This window comes from Sciurus carolinensis, chromosome X (genome assembly GCF_902686445.1).
Source record: "Sciurus carolinensis chromosome X, mSciCar1.2, whole genome shotgun sequence".
In the NCBI taxonomy this organism is placed as follows: Eukaryota; Metazoa; Chordata; class Mammalia; order Rodentia; family Sciuridae; genus Sciurus; species Sciurus carolinensis.
Genome location: NC_062232.1, coordinates 17,496,455 through 17,521,326, shown reverse-complemented (window position 1 = coordinate 17,521,326; position 24,872 = coordinate 17,496,455). Strand labels below are relative to the sequence as shown.

The window sequence follows — 24,872 nt, the reverse complement described above, 5'->3', positions numbered from 1 at the left end:
TGGCTTAAGAATTCAGGAGAAATAATAGAATTACAAGGTTACCATATTAAAAAAAAACTGATAAAAGAATGAATAGCTGCTAAAACTATTAGATAATAGTTTGGGACATTTATGACAAAGCAATCAGACTGATATCACCTGAACCCAAATATCAATTGTTAAACATGGGACAATCAAATGTTATGTCTCTCCTGATACCAGTATGAAGTGCACCCCATTTCCATTGATGTGCCAAAAGTGAAAGAAAAGAAAAAAAAATGAACTTGAATCAAATCAAGCCTCTCATTGTAGTACTAGCTTATAGAAAATATGGGGAATTGAGGAACATGTTAACAGCTTGCCTTGCACACTTAATATTCAATTACATGGGTCCTAGAAACACTCAACTGTTAGTAATAGATACTTCCCAAATGTACGGAGGCACCCGTGTACTTATTACTGCTCTTCTTTGCCAAGATGGCTGCTTGTTCCAAACTGAAGTGTTTAGCATTGCTTGGCATTTAAACACAGCACACATTTGTTCTGTCTCTGTTTGTGCCATTTTATATGAGTGAATATTCACCCATCTGAATTAACCACCTTCCCCCAAACAAAATGGATTTACAATCTTCCTAACCATGATACAGTTATAGGAAGTACAGATTTGTGTCTAGAGATGGTAGAGGAAGCTTTATTTGGAGCTCTGAATGAAACCAAATGAATCTGACCACAAAATCAATGTATTTATGGCTGCCAAAATTGTAGAATTTGTGTGTTGCTTTTTATTAGTTTTAAAAGTAGCTAAAAGTATAAAAAAATCTAATTAAATGAACATTTGCAGCTTCTCTACCCCTTTTAGGTTTTGTGGAACATTGAAGACCATGGGTATGGTAGAAATAGTAAGCTTCGGTGGTGAGAAGATTGAGGTTCTTAGGTTAACTTTATGATTTGCTCACTGAATGTCCTTGTACAAATTTCTTCACCTCTCTGAGTTTCCCTTTCCCCAAGTGTAAGGAAAGCTAAATTAGGATTTACTTTGTACTTTTGCTGTGAGGTTTAAATGACTTGAAGTTTGCAAGTTTTCACCACTGATATTGGTCCACAGTGGCTCTCATGACAAAAGGTTCCCTTCTCTTGAAGCATGACCCAGGACCATTAAAAGATTCTTCTCAATTTATGTACTTGACATGCCTCTCAGATTTCAAATCTGGTTGTGCAATTGCAATCTAATCTGATCATGAGCTCCTACCCCATCTTTTGCTAGAAAACTGAACCTCAGTCTAGGCACTCCTTACCCCCTCATAGTTGTGCCATTTCTCAACTTTCTCCTAGGAGATGGGGAGACCCTCTAGTCATCAGTGATCTGAGGAGAAACTCACTCTGGAAATAGCCCCTTCAGAGGAGCTTCTCTGATTCTGTGATCTTGGGCCTCTTCTCCCTCTAAGATATTGCTAAGTTCTATGGGGCACCAACTGGTTTCCTCTGCTCACCAGAACCACTGACTTGTTTTTCAGCTTGGAAGAATCTCATTCTGCTCTAGGAGAAATTTCCCTCACCTCTACCTCCTCCCTCAGTGCATTTAGGTTTATTTTTTCATTAAGTTCTATTTTCCCCAGTGTTCTTATCTTCTCTATTACCACAAACCACAGGGATAAGAAAAAGGTTTCCTTCTGGGCAGGAACAGCACCACAAGCATCCTGTTGGGTGAGCATATGGTACTTCTCAGTGAAGAAAAAAACATTCTTTCCAATGGGCAGATATATCCCCATCCCAAGGATGTACAGTTTGGCCCACACAATGACCCTTGGCAAAGCTCCCCTGTGACAAGATGGCACAGGATTTGTTACAGGCTTAAATAGGAGAAAGGAAATCAAAAATACAAGAAACAACAGAATCGAGTGCCCTGAAACATTATTTTGCTACATGTGTTTGGGTTTAATTCACACCAGGAGAAAGAATAAGGATTTAAGGAACAATAGAAGACTTAAAAAATGTATGTGTGATCCAGAAACAGTGGAAGACCAGTGTTGCCCTAGTATAAAACAACAAATTAAAGTCATTCTCACTCAGTGGCTTGCATTTTATTTTTAACTCAGCAAAATTCATGATGGGAAGGAGATATTCTATTGGAAATGAGGTTTTTCTAATTTCTTTGTCTTTCCTTTTCCTGCATCATAATTTGTTAGATGTTTTTGTATTATTACTCTGTCTCCTAACAGCTTATTATTATTTGAGAAAATTCATATTTTCAGCACAATATATCAACTTTATTTCTTACTTGAAAATTCAGATTAGTCTTAAATGTAAAGATTCTAAAAACCTCCAATAACAGAGTGTCCTGATGTTGGCATCTTGAAAAAGTCTTTTGCCTCAAGAGTTTGTTTCTCATGAGATTTAGTCAACTGATCTTATTCAATCTTTTGGTGTATTTAAAATGGTCTAGAAGCCCTAACAGTCTAAGGGTTTAAAAAAGATGTGGTAGCCTCACTTAAATTATCTAAACTTTTACAATAGTGGGTTTATCTTCATTTCATGAGAGAAAACATTGGCTTTCTTTATATTATCTACAGCTTTTTTTTTTCCTGTGAGACTGAAGCTCACATGTCTCCAAGTGGTTCAAATTTAATTGAAAGCCAAAGCATCTTAATCAAAATATTTTGTTTCATGATCCTGTCTTACTTAATTTTTGGAAGAAACAGTGGTATTTTGGGAATTGCAATAGGAAGAAGTCAGACTGGCTTGTGACTTCGTTGTTTCAAGCCAATTAGAGAAGGTAAAACAAATAATTTGAGGATTTTGGCAATACACAGACAAGATGGAAGTTTTGAAAGCATCTCTCCCCCCAAGAAAAGACCCAATAGCAATATTTTTCCCTGAATTTTTCATAACATCACTAACTCTTAGTTTGGCCTTTTGTTTCTTATGAAGGAGGTTTTTATGAAAAACTATAATCTTATTCAGAGTTCATGAATTCAAAAGAAAAATATTTGATATTATAGTAAGAGAAGAAACTAGAGGAAGATGGATCAAAACAATTTAAAGTCACATAAAATAATGATATGGGCATATAGGATTCAGTTTTTATTTGGATACTACTAATTTTTGAGTTATATTATTTAGACTTTGTATCTTATTAATTTGGCTTAACTTTTTAATGTGTGAACCAGATTTAAATAGGGCCAGTTTATTGTGGTTGGGATCAATTTTATTTAGTATTTAGACAGTTGTTCATATTCAAGGAAAAAACAAGCCATAGGATTTAGAGAAGTGTGTGGAAGCTTTATTAAAAATTAAGTTTTTCATACAATTAAATCTAGTTTTTGTGATCTATATGCCTGTAAATTTTGATCAATGCATAGAATCATGTAACTACCATAACAATCAATAAAGAGAGTGGTCTCATCACCCCCCAAATTATCTTCTGTTGTCCCTTTGTAGTCAACCCCTTTCTCTATCCTGAAATCCTGGTGACCTCCATTCTGTTCTCTGTCCCTATAGTTTTGCTGATTTTTTCAGAATGTAAGTGAAATTTTCCCATGTTGTTGCATGTATTAGCAGTCCATTCCTTGTTATTGCCGGGTAGTATTTCATTGTGTATCATAGTTTATCCATTCACAGGTTGAAGGACATTTGGTTTGTTTCCAGTTTTTGATGATTAAGAATACAATTACATAAACGTTTAGGGGCACAAGTTTTTATTATCTTGGGTAAACACTGAGGAGTGGGATTGATGGGTCATATGTAAATATATGTCTAACTTTATGAGAAACTCAAACTGATTTCCTCTGAAGTTAGCTGGGCGACTTTGCATTCCCACTAGCAATGTATGAATGATCCAGTTTTTCCACATCCTCCCCAGCACTCATCAGATTTAGTTTACATTTTAACAGAGGTGTGGTGGTGTTTTATTGTGGGCTTAATATACATTTTCCTAATGACTAAGGATGTTGAGCATATTTTTATGTGCTTATTTTCCATCTACGTATCTTCCTTTGTGAAGTGTGATCAGATTTTTGCCTACTTTTAAATTGAGTTGTTTTGTTATTGTTGAGTTTTGAGAAGCCTTTATATGCTATGAATACAAGTCCTTTGACATACATATTACTTTAAAATATTTATCCATTCAGTGGCTTGTCTTTTACAGGGCAAAACTTTTTAATATTGAATTCTAATTTATTAATTTTTATTTTGTGTATTATGATTTCATTGTTATGTCTCAAGGTCACAAACATTTCCTCTCTATTTTCTTCTAGAATTTTTATAGTGTTAGGTTTTACATTTAGGTGTGTGATCCATTTTCAGGTAATTTTTGTACAAAGTATGAGGTATAGTTCCAGGTTCAGTTGTTTTACATACAGATGTCCAGTTTTTATAGCATGCACTTTGAAAAAACAGTTCTTTCTTTTGACTGGATTTATGGTGCTATAAGTTTTATTTCAAGACTTTATATTATACTCTATCATAATATTTCTACTTATTTACTTGTATGAATTTTGTATTTTTGTTATCTATCCCTAACTTTGCAGAGCGGGTCTAAAATTTGCGAATATTTTTCAAAATTATTATTTGATTCCTTTAGGAAAAAATTATTTTAGAGGTAGGGAAGTGGAAGTTCTGATTAATCAACTCCATCCACATTGGCATTTGCAAATTACTAAAGAAATGAGGATAATAGATCTGGTAACAGAAGACACTTTTACTCTGAGCTCTGCCCAATCATGTTACCTTGGGAAAGTCATATCAATTATTTGGCTTTTGTCCCCCACCCCCATCAAAGCAGATGATCTCTAAGATCTATTCTAACTCAAATAGCTTTGGTACTATTCAGTGTTGATAGAAACTCAAAAGGACTACAAACCATGACTCAGGAAAGCAGTGTCAGGTCTCTGACACTTAAGATCCACCATTACCAAAGTGCCTATTTTCATGTAGCTCTGAGTGGGAATAAATTCTTTTTAGTAATGGTGACACAGGTTCAAACTATGGCTGCAATGAGACGATCTCATGACTATTGTTAACATGGTACAGAGAATCTGCAGTGCCAGTAGAATGTTTTCTGGTTTTGTTTTAACAGCTGGACCAAGCAACACTCTCCTTAGCTGTGAGGGAAGACTACCTTGACAACAGTACAGAAGCCAAATCAGTAAGTTTTACTCATATTCAACCCTGTCAAGCTGCTGTCAGGTTAATATTTTGTTCTAAGATTCCTGCTTCTTCATCAGAAATAGGTAGTACTGCTATTCACTACCATTTTTCCCAACATAGGAGGCAAAGGCCTTTTATTCAGGCAGATAAATTCCTCCCTGTCTTCTGGAAGTCTGGGTGTCAGGGTTTACAAATTCCCCTACTCACTGCCCTCATGATTTAGGTAGGGAGACAGCACACGTAAGTGACATAACCAAGAAACAAGCTTGCAGTCTTTCCTCAGAAGTGCAGAGTGTCCCCGCGTGAAGTGTGGGGACAGACACCTGGAAGACCAATGGTTCTCATACTGTACTATTTAAGAAGCACCCAAGAAGCTTCTATTATGTGCCAAGTCCTAGAGAGTCTGATTTAATAGAGTTGAGGTGGAGTCTGGGAATCTGTAGTTTTAACAGGTGCCCCAGGTTACAGAAAGGATCAATGAGATTAGACTTCTTATCCTGTCTGGGAAACCTAATAGTTTCCTGGAGATTGGAAAGAGCTGGTCCATTTCTGACCTTTTTAATTCGTTTTGGAAACTTTATCAAACTTCCCAAAGAGCTTCAGACCTTTATCTCCTGGATCTGTACTGATACTAGCCTCTATCTGGAGAAGGCTCTGGAGGGCAGGAAACTAGCCAAGACCCTAGGCAACTTTCTGGCTGAAGATATTCATTAAAGGAAATTAGCAAATTGTCTTTTACAAAGTAGATAGAATGCACTTTTACCAACTTGGGAGTGCCTCTGTTTCTGCTGGGTTCTCAGCAACCAGGCTTGAAATCATCTCTTCCTTCTATAAAAAATGTCAAGTCCAAGTAATTCCACCTTCGAAATATCTCTTCGAGCCACTTGGTCTTTTCTTTCTATCCTTACTGCCATGGGTCCGATTCTTGTTCACCTTTGCCTTGTCTACAGCATGCAACCTTTTAGCTGGTCCTTCCTCCTTTTCTTTCCACTTATTTCTTAGCACCACTGGACAAACTCTGTTCTTACAGCACTGCTCCCACAATGCCTTTGCTTTGAAAATAGACTCTAAATTCCTTTGAAGGAGTTCAAGGCTTCTTCATGGTTAATCCTAACCCACCTTTCCTTCCTGACTCATCTACTTTTGTTTTTCCCTCAACCAAATCAACTTGTCCTCCTCACTACTCCAAACCTGTATCCCTCAAATTCTTATCCCCAATCTCCCACACAAGAATCTTTCTCCAGTTCTTGAGTTTCCAAACATGAAACTTTGTTAAGAAATTTCTTTGGTCCCACTAATGTTACTGTTAGTAATGACACCTTTACCTTCCTCACTGGATCACACATTGAGAACCAAACTTGAGCATTATTTAGTTTTTCATCTGCATCACCTTTCCCCACAGACTGTCTAGCAAGTCACCTTGCATACGTGTTGAGTAGTTTGAATTTTTTTTCTCAAATGAACTAGGAATGGCAAAACATTCTTTCTAATTAAGACTGTTTGCAAAACTTGCTTACTGATTCGATCAGTGTTTATTAATGACTCACTATGTGCCAAGCACTGTATAGGGCCTGAGGTCATACACATGGAAAGAATAGCTTACAGAGTCCAGGTGTAAATTAGGGAGGAAATTCCATATTTGCTATTTGGTAGGTTTCTCTCCATCATTTCTCCCTACTCTCCTATCTTTTCCTCCTGAGCCACAGGGAACTTTTTGGAAACTGTACAAAAGTGAAAAGACATAGGACCTTAATAACTGCAGTCATCTTTCATTTTTTAGTATGAAGGTGGATAAATTGAGCTGAAAGAGAATAAATCACACTTCCCACCAGTGTTTATGGATAAGGCCTCCTGCTTTTGGAAACAGTTGTTTCCCTTTATTTTATTAAAGCTTCACTTGCATGAAAAGAGGACAGTTGACCATTAGCTTTCTATTCTGGGCTCATTTGGAGATGTTGCATGTGTCCATAATATTGTAAGTTACTGGAAGCCCAGTTCTCTTGATGCTTGATAGATGGGTATCTCTGTCTCTCATGGAAACAGTCTCACAAACCCATCATTTTTTTTCTCCCAAAGTGGTAGGTGGGTGGCTGGTGTTACATAATGCCTGTACCACACTTTGAGCACAGAGTGAAAGTGAAGGCATTTATTTCTACCTGCTATTTCTGCTTTTCTGAAACATATTCCCTACTAAGCTGTTGTCATGGTCACTTGCTTTTTTATCTCTTACAGTATCGGGATGCCCTTTATAGGTTCATGGTGGACACTGCCGTGCTTTTAGGAGCTAACAGCTCCCGAGCAGAGCATGACATGAAGTCAGTGCTTAGATTAGAAATTAAGATAGCTGAGGTGAGTATTAATTGAAAATATTTTATTCATGTCCTTTTCCTTAAAGTCAGTATATCTTGAATGAAAATACACATTGCAATAAAGTAACAACCTTCTGTGTCATTGCTCTTTGGGTCCAAAGTAGAACTACAGCATCCCCTCTGAGAAGTAAGAAGAAGAAACATGACAAGAAGAAGAGCTCTTCATTCCTTCCACTTCCCTTGTTTAAACCCATCCAATGTCTCTGTGCTACTCAGCTGTGGCCAGAGAAAAACAGCAGAAAGACCTGACTTTTCCTAAAGAATCTTTTGTGTGGCCTGAATAGAATATAGATGTTTAATAACTCTTTATTAATTCAATTGAATGGAAGATTACTTTTACTGTGTAAAGTGGGGACTGAACCCAGGGCCTCATGCATACTATTGAGTCAAACCTCAATTCTGGAAGGTTACTTTTAATCCAGTCTGTGTTTTTTGGACTAAGATTATTCTCCTTTATTTTACCTTAGAAAAATTTGAGTGTTAGCTCTTACATTAACATCTTGATCTATTTTGAATTAAATTTAGAATATGGTATAGAGGTAAAGATTGAGTTTCATTTTTTTAAGAATTTTTAAATTTGTTCTAATTAGTTATACATGACAGTAGAATGCATTTTGACACATCATACATAAATGGAGTATAACTTCTCATTCTTCTGGTTGTACATGATGTGGAATTACACTGGTCATGTAATTATATATGTACATAGAGTAATAATGTTTGATTCATTCTACTATCATTCCTACCCCCATACCCTTCCCCTTTTTATGCAATTCCTACTGAGTAAGTCTGATACAAGATCTGGGCTTAGGGAAGTCTGTTTACCAATGAATGTTATTGTGTCATAAACTGTGTTCCAATCAAGTCTACTTAAATTCTTTTAGGCTCGGGGTAGAGACAAAATAGCATGAAAACAAACTCGTGGGAAAATAATGAGAAATCTTGAATGGTTTTCTTTGTTTGTAAAACAACTTGTTTCTAGAAGAACCAAAGTATGAAAGCCCTGTATGTTCACAGGTTCAGAGAAAACAAATATAGTGGTATCTGCTTGTGGGGAAATCTTGTAGTGAAAACAAACAAACTTGTACCAAGAAACTTTTGCATATGGGTTCATGGTCTTTTATAATGAACCTTGGTAAAAAAAACCTGAGGCAAATAGGAGTGTAAATGTTTATTGGGTTCCTGTTTGGCAAGGGTAATGGTGGTATGTTGAGGTATGGAGTAGGGGTGAAGAATGAAGGTCGGGGGGAATGAGGCCCTCTTCCTGCTGTGATGATGGTCATATTCACCTCTCTCCCAACTACTACCTGCAATACAAAAGTCATGCCTACATGTCACCTTTGAATACTGTGAATCCTGCCACAGGTATTTTGAAGTCCACAACTGTGTGTCTAAGTTGTATATGCAGGTTGTCTGAATTGCCTTCTCAGGCCCAGAGATATGCTTTGGACTGAAGCTCTGATAAAACAGGGAAGGTCAGGGAGTTGGACCAAGAAGAGAAATAAGAGCAGCTGCTCTGAGGCAAGACTGGGAATTGTTAAGAGGCTCAATTACGTGACAAATTCATTATGTGGAGGGGAGTAGCTGGCATAGAGCTGAAAACAGCTCTGAGGCCAGAAGACTCCAACCTGGGGCTCTGAGCCTGAGTTGAGGCAGGAGGGGGAGGCATGGATGGAAGAGGATATGGACATTCTTAGAGGCAATGATTCACATACAGCCAGGGAGCTGGAAGGTACATAGTCTTTCCTGTGGAGGGGAAGGAGGGAGACACTAAAAGCACTGGAGCATTTAGAACAGAGAGGGCAACTGTCTTCCACTCAGTCCTCTATTATTTTGCCTTACAAAATCCATGGTGTGTAGATTGTTTGCCCATTAGGAATGCTCCCCTCTTTGTCCATGCTTCAGGTCACCAGATGCATTCAACATTAGTGGGATACATAGTCTTAGGGAAACTTCTGAGGCTGGGGAGGCAGGACAACCCAGTCAAGCCCAAATAAGTCCTTATAAAGCAGCAATGATAGTGTGCATTTAGGGGCTGAGGATATGGCTCAGTGGTACAGTACTCATCTAGCATGCTTGAGGCTCTGGGTTTATTCCCCACTACTACAAAAACAAAACAAAAAAGAAAGTGTACATTTACCTAATCCCATATAGAGACTGTGCACAAGGAGAGGACTTGTTGATGGAGTGGCCCTTGTGATCAGAACAAGTAGAGTTTAATTGAAAATGATTGTTAGACAAAACGAATCTTGTGCAAAATCTTGAATCATAGTCCAAAATGTGGAGGGGTAACAGTGGATAGGGAATGCAAGGGTAAGAGAGTTGACTGTCCTGCAAGGGAATTAAATGATAGGAAGCCTTAAAGCATGGGGCATGAGTGGTGCCTGCCTATAATCCCAGTGACCTGGGAGGCTGAGGCAGGATGATTGTAAGTTGGAGGCCAACCTCAGCAACTGAGTGAGACCCTTTCTTAAAATAAAAAGTACTAGGGATGTAGCTTAGGACAGAGTACCCCTGAGTTTAATCTCCAGTACCCAAAACAAATAAATAAAAAATAAAAAGAATGGGGGATGTAGCTCAGTGACAAAGCACCACTTGGTTCAACCCCCAGGACCAAGAAGATGAAGAAAACTTTGTTTTTTTTAAAAAAGAAAGCCTTGAAGCAAAATCGTGATGTGATTCAGGGTTAGGTATGGTTCTGACAATAGAAGTGATTAAGATGTCCCTTGAAGAAGGTAAACATTGTTACTGTTCTTAGAATAAGTTAAACATAGCAGAGGCTAAAAGTTTAGATTTGGTGTTGGCCAAATGGCCAAGAGTATGAGTATTGGGTGTGGAAAGAGTATGGAGAGTCAGGGCCACAGATGCAGGTCTGGAAATGTGTATGGGGTGGTAATGGAATCAATACCCCAGCAAAGGGGCTAAGGGAATCTCAAGGTGAAAGAAACAAGAGGAGAAAATAAGAGAAGGAATTATTGACCAAATGATCATGGGTAGCAGTGGTATCCAGATTGCCTAGTGTTGTCAGTGAAAATTTGTCCCTATAGATAAAATGGTGATCTCTGGCTCATAAAATACTGAGATCATTATCTGGAGACCACAGGTAAAGGTGGAATGTTTGCCTCAACTGTCCAACTTCAGTTTGGCTATCAAAACCAAGCCAGTAATGGATTTGTCCTTCCAAATTGTAGAGGAGGAGGAGATTCTGAGAAGTTGTTTTTGTACTGAGGGAAATACTTTACACTGAAAAGGGCTGTAAGTTTCTTTTAATTTTCTTAATCCTGCCTAAGATGTTGTCTTTTTATTTTTTCCTCTCAGCTGGGAACCACACCAAAATCTTGAAAAACTTAATAATACTATACAGATGTTTTGGCATATATAGAAAGTAGTCAGGCAGTAAGAAAGGGTTCATTTGAAACAAAAATAACCAGTGTCTTTCTGACAGATAATGATTCCACATGAAAACCGAACCAGTGAAGCCATGTACAACAAAATGAACATTTCCGAACTGAGTGCCATGATCCCCCAGGTTGGTGAAAACTATCCAGGAAATTTTCTCTTAACCAGTCACTTTACAAGTGATTGTATTTCATCTGTGTGTAAATTTTTGCCTTTTAAATCTTACCATCAGTCTTTTTGGTTATCATCATCTTTGTCAACTATCACATAAAATATCCCTGTGTATGCATTGGGATGCTTTCTGTTTTAGGGAACAGAAAATCTTTCTTAAACCTTAAAGTCTATTTTCTTACATGACATAAGTCTAGACATTGGTAATAGTTGGTGTTGGTTCAGGTGTTTAATAGTGTTGTCAAAGACCCAAGTTCTTTCTGTCTATTTCACTCTCCATACTGTACTGGCATTTTGACTTCATGTTTGATGACTCATGGTTGCAAAATGGCTTCCATAGTTTCATATATCATTCCATCAGGCAGGAAGAAGAGGGTTAGGTCCAGTGATGGTCATATTTGACTCTTCTTTTATCAGGGAGAGCAAAAAAGCCTTCCCAGAATATCCCTGATGTCTTCCCTTTATTTCTTATTGAATAGAATTGGGTCACATGACCACCCCTTACTGAGGAGAGGAGCTTGGGGGCTGGACACCAGACAAATGAGTAACTGGTTTTCCACTTCATTACTGGAAGCAAACAAGGGAGACACGGTTGATAAATCACTTTTAGGAGAGCAGTGTAAAACATTGAGGAGTGTTTTAGTGAAACAGTGATGCTTTGAAGAATGGAGGTGTGTTATTTTCTGTTGCTGTTTGTTTCCTCCTGTGTTAAGAAATTCTGTGCTGAGGAGGCGACCAGAAAATGTACTGAAGTGTCTATATCTTTGTGTATAGGGAGTGGCAAGACTACAGAGGTAGAGAGTGAGAGAGTGTGGTGTACAGAATGAGGGAGGGAAATGAGGGAGATAAGGAGAAGACATGGAAGGAATGCAGTATAGACTAGAGGAAGAGTCCCGGGGGCTGAGAAAGCAGGATGGATAAAGGTGAAGGAGGGAGAGGTCAAGAAGTAGAGGAGGTCCAGAGAAGCTAGGGAGCATGCTTGAGTGCATGTGCATTACTGCATGAGAGTGTTGTCCATTTGTATCCAGTACAGAAGGCAGGATTCATCTGTGATTAAGACCACAGGGCAGAATTGCAATGATTAACACTTTTATCTTCTAGATAAGTAAATGATAAGCAGTTGTGTCTTTAATTATTTGGCATAAGATTTTAAGGAATGGATTATGCTCAGCCTACTCTGTTTGCCTTTCTTGTTACTTTCTGCTTGATTTACAAAGATTTCCTTGCTCATTTTTTTTTCTCTCTCCCCTCAGTTTGACTGGCTGGGTTACATCAAGAAGGTCATTGATGTCAGACTGTATCCGCACCTGAAAGACATTGGCCCCTCCGAGAATGTGGTGGTCCGCGTCCCGCAGTACTTTAAAGATTTGTTTAGGATATTAGGCTCTGAGAGAAAGAAGTAAGAACTTTTGGGTGCACTTATGGTGGTTTTTGTTTTCTCTTTAAATTAGAAGGGCCTCCGTTCTCACATCCTTTGAAAATTGTTTTTAAGGAAACTTACAGCAAAAGACTCATAGGGAAAATCATGGTGCCCTTTGTGACAAATAGGCCCAAACCATTGTATGGTGTAATTTACTTGCTGTGATGACAAGAAATGCATGATGATTTGGCCTTTTATTTCTGGTATTTCTCCATACTTTTCTTTCTGATAGCATAAATTGTTTATTAGTTTTGGGAACTTGTTATGTAATGATTTTATTTCCTGAGATTTCTGTATGAACATATGTTTTTTTTCCCCCCCAGTTCATTCCTTGGCCTTTTGCTGCTTTTTTTACCTCCCGTTCTCTTTTTAGTAAGTCATTTTCTGGCAAGAAACGAAAGTACCTATGTTGAAAAGACATAAGACCACTTTGAGAGTTATATAAAAATTGCGCTGATGAAACAACTTCAGGAACTTGAAGGTTTCTCTTATTTTAAAGAATGTTTTAGAATTTGTAACTTTGGTAGTTTAGTGCTACAAAGAAAAGAGATTCTAAAAATTCCAGGAAAGAGAATTCTACATGTTTATTAATCCATTTGACTACAGAAAATGAATCGCGGAAGGGTCAGTAAGTTTATAAAAGCAATTTACTCAACTAATTACTGGGCCATGATTAAAAATTATATTTTCTGAGCTGGGTACATTGGTATACAGCTATAATCCTAGGAACTTGGAAGCCTGAGGCAAGAGTATTGCAAATTTGAAGTCAGCATTGGCAACTTAATGAGACCCTCAACAACTTAGTAAGACCCTTTTTCAAAAAATGAGAAGGGATTGGTGGAGTGTAACTCAGTGGTAGAGTACTCCTGGGTTAACTCCCTGGTACCAAAAACAAAATGAAACAAAACATAACATATTTTCCTATTTGGACTTGGACAAGGCTATGTTGCCAGGAATTATATTTTAAAAAGGTACCCATAAAAGTCCTACAAATGAAATGCAGCATGTATTACCCCCCTACTAAAACATTTAGATCACTATGAAGAGCTCTTGTTCTTTTTAGAATATCTTCTAAAGATAAAAGTAATCCATGTTCATTGAGGAAAATATATAGAAGAGGGAGAGAAGAAACAATAAATTCACTTTGAATTCTACCATTTAGAGATAAGTAGTGATCCTTTGAAAATTTTCTAAGTGAAAATTGAATCTAGATGTGTGTAAGTTGTAGGCAGAGCCTTCATATTCCAAATGTACTCCATGGGTCAGTAATGCCAGGAGCATCACCTTGTATCCTTGCTGAAAATATAGATTTTAGGGAACTTCTCCAAAGAGTCTGAGACAGTGGAGCTGGGGGAAGGCTAAGGAATCTGGATTTTAAACAAGCAGCCGAGGAAAGTCTTATGATTAGCTCTATTTTATGGTTGTGGGGAGGATTACTGTGCTAGAAATTTTCTTTGTAAATATGCCCTAGCTCTAAATGAAGATGGAATATTCTTTATCCGAAGTGCCTATGACCAGAAGGGTTTTAGATTTAAGATATTTTTTTCTCAAATTTTGGATTGTTTGTATATATACAATGAGATATCTTAGGGATGGGGCCCAAGTATGAACATAAAATTCCTTTACATTTTATATAATATTTAGAATGTGCCTGCATTTTGACAGCAACCCTTCACATAAGGCCAGGTGTGGAATTTTCCACTTAGGGCATCAAGTTGGTACTTAGAAAGTTTTGGATTTTGGAGCATTTAAGATTTTTGATTTTCAGATTAGTGTTGCTCAACCTATTCTACAAAATATAACCTAAATGATTTTTCTACTTATATGTATTGAGTTCCTGAGTGTAATTTAAATTTCATTGGTAATTCCCAGTGGAAGGTGGGGTTTGCCAGGCTGAAGAGTCATTGTTCAGAACCTTGCAAGTCAGTTTCTTCTAGTGTCTGTTACTGTCACTTGTAAAATAATAGCTATTTTTGGACATTCTATTAATTTTTTTTCTTTTTTTATTGTAAACAAATGGGATACATGTTGTTTCTCTGTTTGTACATGGCGTAAAGGCATACCATTTGTGTAATCATAAATTTACATAAGGTAATGATGTTTGATTCATTTTTTTCCCTTCCCCCCATCCCTCCCACCCCTCTTTTCCCTCTATACAGTCCTTCCTTCCTCCATTCTTGCCCCCCTCCCTAACCCTAACTCTAACCCTAACACTAACCCCTCCCACCCCCCATTATGTGTCATCATCCACTTATTAGAGATATCATTCGTCCTTTGGTTTTTTGAGATTAGGTTATCTCACTTAGCATGATATTCTCCAATTTCATCCATTTGCCTGCAAATGCCATAATTTTATCATTCTTTATGGCTGAGTAATATTCCATTGTATATATATACCACAGTTTCTTTATCCACTCATCAATTGAAGGACATCTAGGTTGGTTCCACAATCTGGCTATTGTGAACTGAGCAGCTATGAACATTGATGTGGCTGTATCTCTGTAATATGCTGATTTTAAGTCCTTTGGGTATAGGCCAAGGAGTGGGATAGCTGGGTCAAATGGTGGTTCCATTCCAAGTTTTCTAAGGAGTCTCCACACTGCTTTCCAGAGTGGCTGCACTAATTTGCAGCCCCACCAGCAATGTATGAGTGTACCTTTCTCCCCACATCCTCGCCAACAACTGTTGTTGCTAGTATTCTTGATAATCACCATTCTAATTGGGGTGAGATGGAATCTTAGGGTGGTTTTCATTTGCATTTCTCTTATTACTAGAGATGTTGAACATTTTTCCATGTGTTTGTTGATTGCTTGTAGATTTTCTTCTGTGAAGTGTCTATTCATTTCCTTAGCCCATTTGTCAATTGGATTATTTGCATTCTTGGTGTAGAGTTTTTTGAGTTCTTTATAGATTCTGGAGATTAGTGCTCTATCTGAAGTATGATTGGCAAAGATTTTCTCCCACTCTGTAGGCTCTCTCTTCACATTGCTGATAGTTTCCTTTGCTGAGAGAAAGCTTTTTACTTTGAATCTATCCCAGTTATTGATTCTTGCTTTTATTTCTTGTGCTATGGGAGTCCTGTTGAGGAAGTCTGATCCTAAGCCGACATGTTGAAGATCTGGACCTACTTTTTCTTCTATAAGATGCAAGGTCTCTGGTCTGATTCCGAGATCCTTAATCCATTTTGAGTTTAGTTTCATGCATGGTGAGAGATATGGGTTTGGTTTCATTCTGTTGCATATGGATTTCCAATTCTCCCAGCACCATTTGTTGAAGAGGCTATCTTTTCTCCATTGCATATTTTTGGCCCCTTTGTCTAGTATGAGAAAATTGTATTTATTTGGGTTTGTGTCCGTGTCCTCTATTCTGTACCATTGATCCACCTTTCTATTTTGGTACCAATACCATGCCGTTTTTGTTACTATTGCTTTGTAGTAGAGTTGAAGATCTGGTATTGTGATACCCCCTGCTTCACTCTTTCTGCCAAGGATTGCTTTAGCTATTCTGGGTTTTTTATTCTTCCAGATGAATTTCATGATTGCTTGCTCTATTTCTGTAAGGTACATCATTGGGATTTTAATTGGGATTGCATTGAATCTGTATATCACTTTTGGTAATATGGCCATTTTGACAATATTAATTCTTCCTATCCAAGAACATGGGAGATCTTTCCATCTTCTAAGGTGTTCTTTAATTTCTTTCTTTAGTGTTCTGTAGTTCTCATTGTAGAGGTCTTTCACCTCTTTTGTGAGATTGATTCCCAAGTATTTTATTTTTTTCGATGCTATTGTGAATGGGGTAGTTTTCCTAATTTCTCTTTCTGAAGATTTATCACTTATGTATAAAAATGCATTAGATTTATGAGCATTGATCTTATATCCTGCTACTTTACTGAATTCACTTATGAGTTCTAAAAGTTTTCTGGTGGAATTTCCTGGTTCCTCTAAGTATATAATCATATCATCAGCAAATAGGGATAGTTTGAGTTCTTCTTTTCCTATTCGTATCCCTTTAATTTCTTTGGTCTGTCTAATTGCTCTGGCTAGAGTTTCAAGGACGATATTGAAAAGAAGTGGTGAAAGAGGGCATCCCTGCCTTGTTCCAGTTTTTAGGGGGAATGCTTTCAGTTTTTCACCATTTAGAATGATATTAGCCATGGGCTTAGCGTAGATGGCCTTTACAATATTAAGGAATGTTCCCACTATCCCTATTTTTTCTAGTGTTTTGAGCATGAAGGGGTGCTGTATTTTATCAATGCTTTTTCTGCATCTATTGAAATAATCATGTGATTCTTGACTTTAAGTCTATTGATATGGTGAATTACATTTATTGATTTCCTGATGTTGAACCAACCTTGCATCCCTGGGATGAAACCCACTTGATCATGGTGCACTATCTTTTTAATATGTTTTTGTATGCAATTTGCTAAAATTTTGTTGAGAATTTTTGCGTCGATGTTCATTAAGGATATTGGTCTGAAATTTTCTTTCCTCGATGTGTCTCTGTCTGGTTTAGGTATCAGGGTAATATTGGCTTCATAGAATGAATTTGGGAGGGTTCCCTCCTCTTCTATTTTATGAATACTTTGAGAAGTATTGGAATGAGCTCTTCTTTAAAGGTTTTGTAGAACTCGGCTGAGAACCCATCTGGTCCTGGACTTTTCTTTGTTGGTAGGCTTTTGATGACTTCTTCTATTTCATTACTTGAAATTGGTCTATTTAAATTGTGTATGTCCTCCTCATTCAGTTTAGGCAATTCATATGTCTCTAGAAACCTGTTGATGTCTTCGAAATTTTCTATTTTGTTGGAGTATAGGTTTTCAAAATAGCTTCTAATTATGTTTTGTATTTCAGTCGTGTCTGTTGTGATATTTCCTTGTTCATTCTGAATTTTAGTACTTTGGGTTTTCTCTCATCTTCTCTTTGTTAGTGTGGCTAAAGGTTTATCAATTTTGTTTATTTTTTTAAAGAACCAACTATTTATTTTGTCAATTTTTTGTATTGTTTCTTTTGTTTCAATTTTGTTGATTTCAGCTCTGAGTTTAACTATTTCCTGTCTTCTACCCCTTTTGGTGTTGGTCTGTTCTTCTTTTTCTAGGGCTTTGAGCTGTAGTGTTAGGTCGTTGATTTGTTGAGTTTTACTTCTTTTATTAAATGCGCTCCATGAAATAAATTTTCCTCTAAGTACTGCTTTCATAGTGTCCCAGAGATTTTGATATGATGTTTCTTTGTTCTCATTTACCTCTAAGAATTTTTTAATTTCCTTCATTCTATTAATTTTATTTCCCAAAAAAACCTAATTTATAACTGGGGGTAAATTGGGCCTTGGTCTACTGTATTAGAAAAATAATCTCCATGCTAATGATTGTATTTTACAATTGCAGGACTTTTCATAACAACAGTGAGCAGGAAAAACCATGATTGGAAGGAAATTTTATTCTACTTCCTGTCAAAATGATAACTTAGACAAATGTAAATATAGTGAGCAACAGTAGATCATAGAAAATACCTGCAGATATTATGTACTATAAAACTTCATTTAAAAATCAAAACAAAAGCTAAATCTTTGACAGTTTATCCCTCAATAGTTCATCAAGAACTACTTGAATTCTGTGTATTCTTATGAGATTTCAAGATACTCTATTGTCTTGAGAATATTGACAGCACTTTATTTGCATGGTGAGATTTTATACCATGGAGAGGGTTTTACATTGCTGATTGTGCACTCGCGCACACATACACACACACACATACACACAGAATGGAATTCAGGGCCTGTGAGGGCTGACCATGTGTTCTACCACTGAGCTACACTCCCAATGCCTGCTAATCATGTTTGGTCCTCATGCTTGGAGCCTTACAAGGATAGTTGAGAAAATGTTCTCTTTGGTTCCATAGTTACCACATAGCCAGGATATGCCAGCTGCTAAAATGAGTACTTGAACTCTCATTGACTTACACAATAAAAAATATATCTTTTCTTCATGGAATATTCCAACAGGTGTCCTGTAAGTCAACTTTCTTTAAGTTGTGACTCAGGAACCCAGGATCCTTCAATCTTATGACTCTGCACTCCTCTGGGGTTTTGGAACCCTGTCCATTCAGCTGGTGGCTGGTGAAAGAGAGAGGGTGGAGGATTGCATAGGCAATTGTAGGAAGTCCTCCAAGTGGGATATGTCACTTCTACCTATATTCCATAAGTTATACCTCAGGCATGCAACTCATCTGACTGTAGGGGAGGCTGGAAAATAGAGTCTAAGTGTGTGCCAGAAAGGAAAGGAGTTGGAGTTTCCTAGATACACCTTGATCAAAGAACTCATTTTCTTGAAATCACTGCTTTTCTTTCAATCCCTCCATGATACAGTGAACAGATGGCAGACACTCTTGTAACTGCTTTTGTGGCTTTAAGGCCTAGCACAGTGCTTATCACATAGTAGACACTTCTTAAAAATCTCTAGACATTAATCAGATGCCTCATCACCATCATCAAGGAGGTGACTATAAGCAGAACCCCAAAGGATAAGGAACAATTCCTCAGGTAGAGGAGAGTAGAAAAAGAAGTTAATGAGCAACTTGGGTGGCAGAAGTAGCATGAGGCCAGATGTTGCCTTCAAAAGGTGGGAGGCTAGAATATTGAGAGACAGCTTTGGACTCAGGATGTGTAAAGAAAAGGCTTCAGCTTATTGTTACCAGAATCCTCTCACCCCACCTCTCGAGGCACCATTGAAGAAATATCCAGCTATGTTGAGTGTTTCTGCCATACCTCTGTTCTGAGAATCTGCCTGTGAAAGCCATACACAGGTCATTGTGATGTTAACTACAATTAAGATTAATAGTTATTTTGATCTTGGAACAGTTTTATGTGTTATTCCCATTTTATGGATGAGGAAGCTGAGATTAAGCAACTTGCCCAAGGATACACCTCTAAGAAGCAGCAGAGCCGATATTCTAAATTGGGTTACCCTTATTTCTATGTCCTATATCTTTTTTTTCATGCATGTCCCTGTATGGAAAAGAGATGCTTTTCAGACACTTCACTGCTAGTATTGGAGATACAGGTTGACTATCCTGTATCTGAAATGCTTGGGGCCAGAAGTGGTTCTGATTTTGGATTTTTTCTGATTTTGGAATATTTGCATTTACATAATGAGATATCTTAGGAATGCGACCCAAGTCTTGACATGAAATTCATTTACTTTTCATATATACCTTATGCACCTAGCCTGAAGGTAATTTCACACAATATTGTTAGTGTACCTGTCTTTTAACTGTTCCTTGCCATATGAAGTCAGGTGTGGAATGTTCCATTTTTGGCCTCATGATGATGCATTTTAGATCTTGAGTTTGCAGGTTAGGAGTGCTCAACTAGTACCTCCAATTTGTTAGATCTTGCTACTATTGGCAAGTCCCCTGCCATTTTCAGGGTTCCAAAGCTATCTTAAGTTTGCATCAACTGCTCATTTCCTGGCTGCTCCTTCCTCCTTTGAATCACACCCCATTGCTAGCCTAGAGGGATGTGACCTTTTTTTCCAACTGAGTGGCTATGGGGACAGTGGCACTGACACTTTGTTAGGTGGCACATGACACAAAACTAGAGCAATGAGATCTACCTGAGGTGGTGATGTCAGAGACTGCATTAGGCCCTTGTGATTCAAGGAAGTAGGTGGCCAGAGCGGGCCAATAGAGGCATGAGGTGGAGGCTTACATGGGAAAAAGGATTTGGTAGTCAAAGTGGAAAAATGGGTGAGGAGGGAGGGAGTTATTTGCATCTCTTCCTAACTCCATGTTCAGTGATCTCACCTGGATGATTTATAATCAACTAGGGTAGAAGTTTTACACCAGGGAAACTGGCAAATTCTGCAAATTGTTATTTTGTTTCTTGGCAAGGCAGTTGGTAAATGTTTACTGGCACATTATTGAGCTAGTAACATTTGCTAGCATGGACTTCTCTCTCTTTATGTCCCCTTCATTTCTCCTACCCACTCCAACTTGAGACTGCCTTGGATTCTTCCCATCCAATTTGATCTAATGAGCAAGAGTTGGGGGTTGGGGACTAAGGAAGGATGGTGTCAGAAAAAATCAGTTTGGGCTCTTCTTGGCAAGGCCTGGCCTCATGGCCATCATCTGCCTGAGAACTTTTTCAGCAGGCTTGTCTCAAGCAAGTCCTTGGGAGTTTGCCAAGCCCCTGTGAGCTTTCCTGTCTTTAGTTTTATTTTATAGAGAAGCACAGTGTACATTAAAGTCAAATGATTCTTGTCAGACAGATGCTTCTAACGGCTCACCTGGAAAATGTGTAGTAATGTGGACCTCTCATGAGGTCATCTCTTCTGAGGTGGTCTAGGCCCTTGCTTTTCAAAGTGTGGTCCACAGATGAGCAGTCTGGGCATTACCTGAAAGCTTGTCAGAAATGCAGGATCTCAGTCTATGCTCTTGACATACTGAAATAAGAATTTGCAATTCACTAAGGTCCCCAGGTGATTTATTTACACACTAATGTTTACGAAGCACTGGCCTTGGATTTAGGAAGACCTCATTGAACCATGTATGCAGAAAGATGAAAAGATGGGGTTTTCCACACCAGCAGTTGTCAACATTGACATGTGTCAGAATCCCCTGGAGGATTTGCTAAAACACAGAGTGCTAGGCCCCCTCCCTGCTGTTTCTCATTTAGTATGTTTGGAACAGGACAAGGCCAAATAATTTTCTACCAAGTTCTCAGGTGATGCTGAAACTGCTAGTCCTGGGACATGCTTTGAGAAGTACAGCTTTAGGCATGCATCTGGGAAAATGTAGGATTTAGGAAGATCTCTTTGAGTTTTGAGAATCTTCAAGAAGAGCCTCTGATTCACTTCAGGTAGCATGACAGGGAGAAGCAAATGCAAACTGTAATCTGAAGACCTAAATGCTAGTCCTAGATTGGACATGTCCTTGGAAGTTCCTTGACCTCTGGCCTTTATTTCCTTCATATGAAAATGAAGCTAATTATAATAACCACCCCATGGCACTGTCATCAGTATCAAAGAAGGTATTTTATGAGCTCTTAAATGTAATGTAAATGTAAGCTGCTGCTAATTCAGAACATGGAGCAGCAAAAGCTTCTTAAAGAACAAATCTTCCAAGTCAGAGGCTTTGGGGAAGGATTTCATATTGTTCTCTTGGTGGTGGGTTCTCTTCTGGGATGCTTTGCTTTCCTTTCGTTTATTTATTGCCATTTGGGGAAATTACTGTACTGCTGAAATGCTTTTTGGAAAAAGATATGTGTTATTTTCAAGGACTGTTGCTGATCTGATTTTGTTTTGTTTTGTTTTGTTTTTGATGTATCCGAGCATTAGGTGGCAGTGATTTGGTCATTATGGTTATATCTATTCTTGATGTGGTGATATTAGCACTCCTAAACTGTGCTCCACAGCATTCTGTCAGCATATTTATACCACACCGGAGCTACTTGGCAGTGCCATTAGTTGGCTGTGTGAGCTTCCCAGCATTCCATCTTCCACTCTCAGAGGTCTCATTGTTATGCTATCCTCTTAGTAATGCCTTGGCCTTTGTGCCCACGGATTTCTGCAAAGCATCTTTGCTGGAGTGTTTTGGGGTCTCTGACTGGCCAGGAAATCTTAGCCAAATTCCAGGGCTTTCATTCATCACTGTGTGGTGTAGGGAAAAGCACACAGGCTTCATAGTTAGAAACACCTGGCTCTCGTCTAGCCTCCATTGCTTATTACACTGCTTCTCTGACTTGGCTGCAAATTGATTTGAAGGAGGAATTTGAAAACAATATTCATGCTGGGCCTCCCCTTAGAGATTGTGATTGAATTGACCTGGAGTGACCTGGACATCTGGACTTTTAAAAACTCCCCAGGTGATTCTACTAGTTTGAGATACACCAACTGTGATGAGTTTACTTAATGCTTCTAAACCTCATGTTTCTTATGTGTAAAATGGGTATAATAACTTCTCTCCTATATTGGTGCTGTGAGAATCATCAATAATGTGAAATGCCTATGTGGAATGATTTTAGGTGATCTGGAATGGCCCCTATTCTAAAACCCTAGTCTACTTCTAACATACTGACTCTTTTAATACTACTGTCACACTCCATCCTCACAACTTCCCCATTTGATCTGATGCATCACCACCCCATCCATGGAATATCTTTTGACTTTCTGGAAAGACATCTGCCAGCCATTGACCATCTAATCTGCCCCTGTTAATCCAGCACAGTTCACACACTCAGCAAGCAGTATTTTAAAGACAAAGAAAATATAGATGTTGTACTGGTGTCAGGAACTATCCCATTGATTCCAGACCCCAGTTGCTATCCTACATCCTCCCAGTGTGGTTTGTCTTTTTGCTCACTTCCATGACTGATGACCCTGCTTGTCATTCCCTCCATCATGTGGCCTAGTCATCCATTATTTAGCCAGTGTGTGCTACACACACTGAAGCTTCCAACCTTCAGGCATAACTTAAGCCCTGTCCCTCTCATGAAGTCTACACTTATCCCTAGGGAATGTCTGGCACCCACTTTGGGGTGCTAGGACCTGCCAAATGTTTATTCATTCCCCTCAACTCTTCTGCTCAACTAAAAGCTTCAGGAGATCAGGGCCTATATCTTTCTCATCTCTACATTTCCCCAGCACCTAGAACTATTAGTAGTATCTGGGTCCTTAGGGTGTATTGAGTCAGTGAAAGAAGGTCCCTTATGTACTTGAAGTGTGTCCCTTCAATTAAAAGGGACAAACTGAAATCTTGAGTTCTTTGAGTTAGGTGCTGGGTTCCTGTTTTTCAAATTCCTCATGGTACCTGGCACAACACTTGGTCAACAGTAAGTGCTCAGTGAGCATTTCTTTCTTATCTTGATCAGGCGTAGAGATAATTAAGTCCTACTACATATGTGGCCATGGACCCTTCATTTGATCTTCATGACATGCTTGGTGGGGGCACTGTTACAGTCACTGGTTTGTTTGCGTTCAGCATATTGAAAATAATCATGAGCTGTTTGCATATACCTACAGATTTGTGAATTTTTAAATGTAGTTTAGTTTAATCCTCACAACAAGGACAAATAGCTTTAAAATTCTTGCAGAGAAACATGAACTGAAGCTACTACTACTAACAAAAGCATGAAATGGCAAGAAAATGACAGAAGTGACCCTTCTCCCACACTAGTATGCCATCTTGGTTAGTCAGATGACAAGGGAAAACAATGGTGATCTAACCAGATATGACAAGGATATCTCAAAAATTTTTGAAAAAGTCAAGGAAACTGTATGAAATATGGATTTACATGCACTGTCACTGTATTAGTCCAATCCTATAAGGATAATGTGTTTTAAATAATGAGCATAATATTTGAAGGGTTAATGACTTTTGAAAATATTTTTATCTCTTAAAATTTCTATATTTAAATATTTCTAATATTTTAGCCTGTACCTCTATAGAAATTAAAGCAAGCATCCATATATTGTTGAATATGCTGAAAAATATTTTGCTGTCAGGAGTGCACATGCAGTACATTGGAGTGCCACGCAAGTAATGAGAGAGAGGGTTGTCTTGATAAGCCAATTAGCATCATCATGTCACACCAATGTCACGTTTCTGGTTGACCCAAGGGCCATCTGAGGAATGTGTGTTATTAGTCACCATGGTAATGGCACAGCAGGGAGGAAGGTGGGTCATTAAAAATCCATCATCACCATTGAATTAGAAATTAACTCAGATCATGCGTCCTTCTGAGGTCAGGGCATATTTTGCTTATAGAAAAAGGCAACACTTAAAATGTAGCAGATTTTTGAAAGTAGGTATCATGGGAATTACAGAAGCATATGGGAATGTTCAGGTTTGGAAGTGAACAACAAAACCTTAGGGATTTACTCTTTGTGAAACATTTTGTTACTTATTTTAACCTCACAATAACCCTGTGAGGTAGGGAATATCCTCCATGTATTATAAGGAAAGATAAATCAGAAAACTTCAGTGACTCCCCTGAGTTCACATATTTAATAAGTGTAAATCCAAGGTGCAAATTTAGACAATAGGTATTGGTCAGTATTTTGCTGTTAATTACCGAAGGCAAATAATATGCATTGCATCAAGTCACCTATAATTTGAAGGTAGTCATAATTTTCAGGCATGGGAGATTAGGCAATAGTGGAATCTGCCAGTGTTCACTTTTCAGGCCTGGGGCTGGAATCTTCATTTTATCTCTAGTAGGTGGTGAAAGGCAAGCCAATTTCGTTTGTGCTTATTAACATTGTATCATTTTATGTCATTTCTCAAGTGAAAGTGTTGCATTTTTATATGAACAGGAGTTCTCTCCATGGAACTTTGCCAACAGTTTTTCCGAAGGTGTTCTGCAGAGCATCAGATATCCACCTAAAATACAATAAA

The 24,872-nt window shown here is 38.1% G+C and overlaps 1 protein-coding gene across 1 annotated transcript in view; it reads left to right on the top strand.

The window, feature by feature from the left end:
- The window catches only part of Phex (phosphate regulating endopeptidase X-linked), a 190,456-nt gene that overhangs the window by 39,620 nt on the left and 125,964 nt on the right, over positions 1-24,872 (top strand). Inside the window, exons 6-9 of the mRNA XM_047537191.1 lie at positions 5,054-5,122; positions 7,357-7,473; positions 10,939-11,022; positions 12,317-12,462. Of these exons, the coding sequence (XP_047393147.1) occupies positions 5,054-5,122; positions 7,357-7,473; positions 10,939-11,022; positions 12,317-12,462 (416 nt within the window). The remainder of the gene's footprint in view (positions 1-5,053; positions 5,123-7,356; positions 7,474-10,938; positions 11,023-12,316; positions 12,463-24,872) is intronic.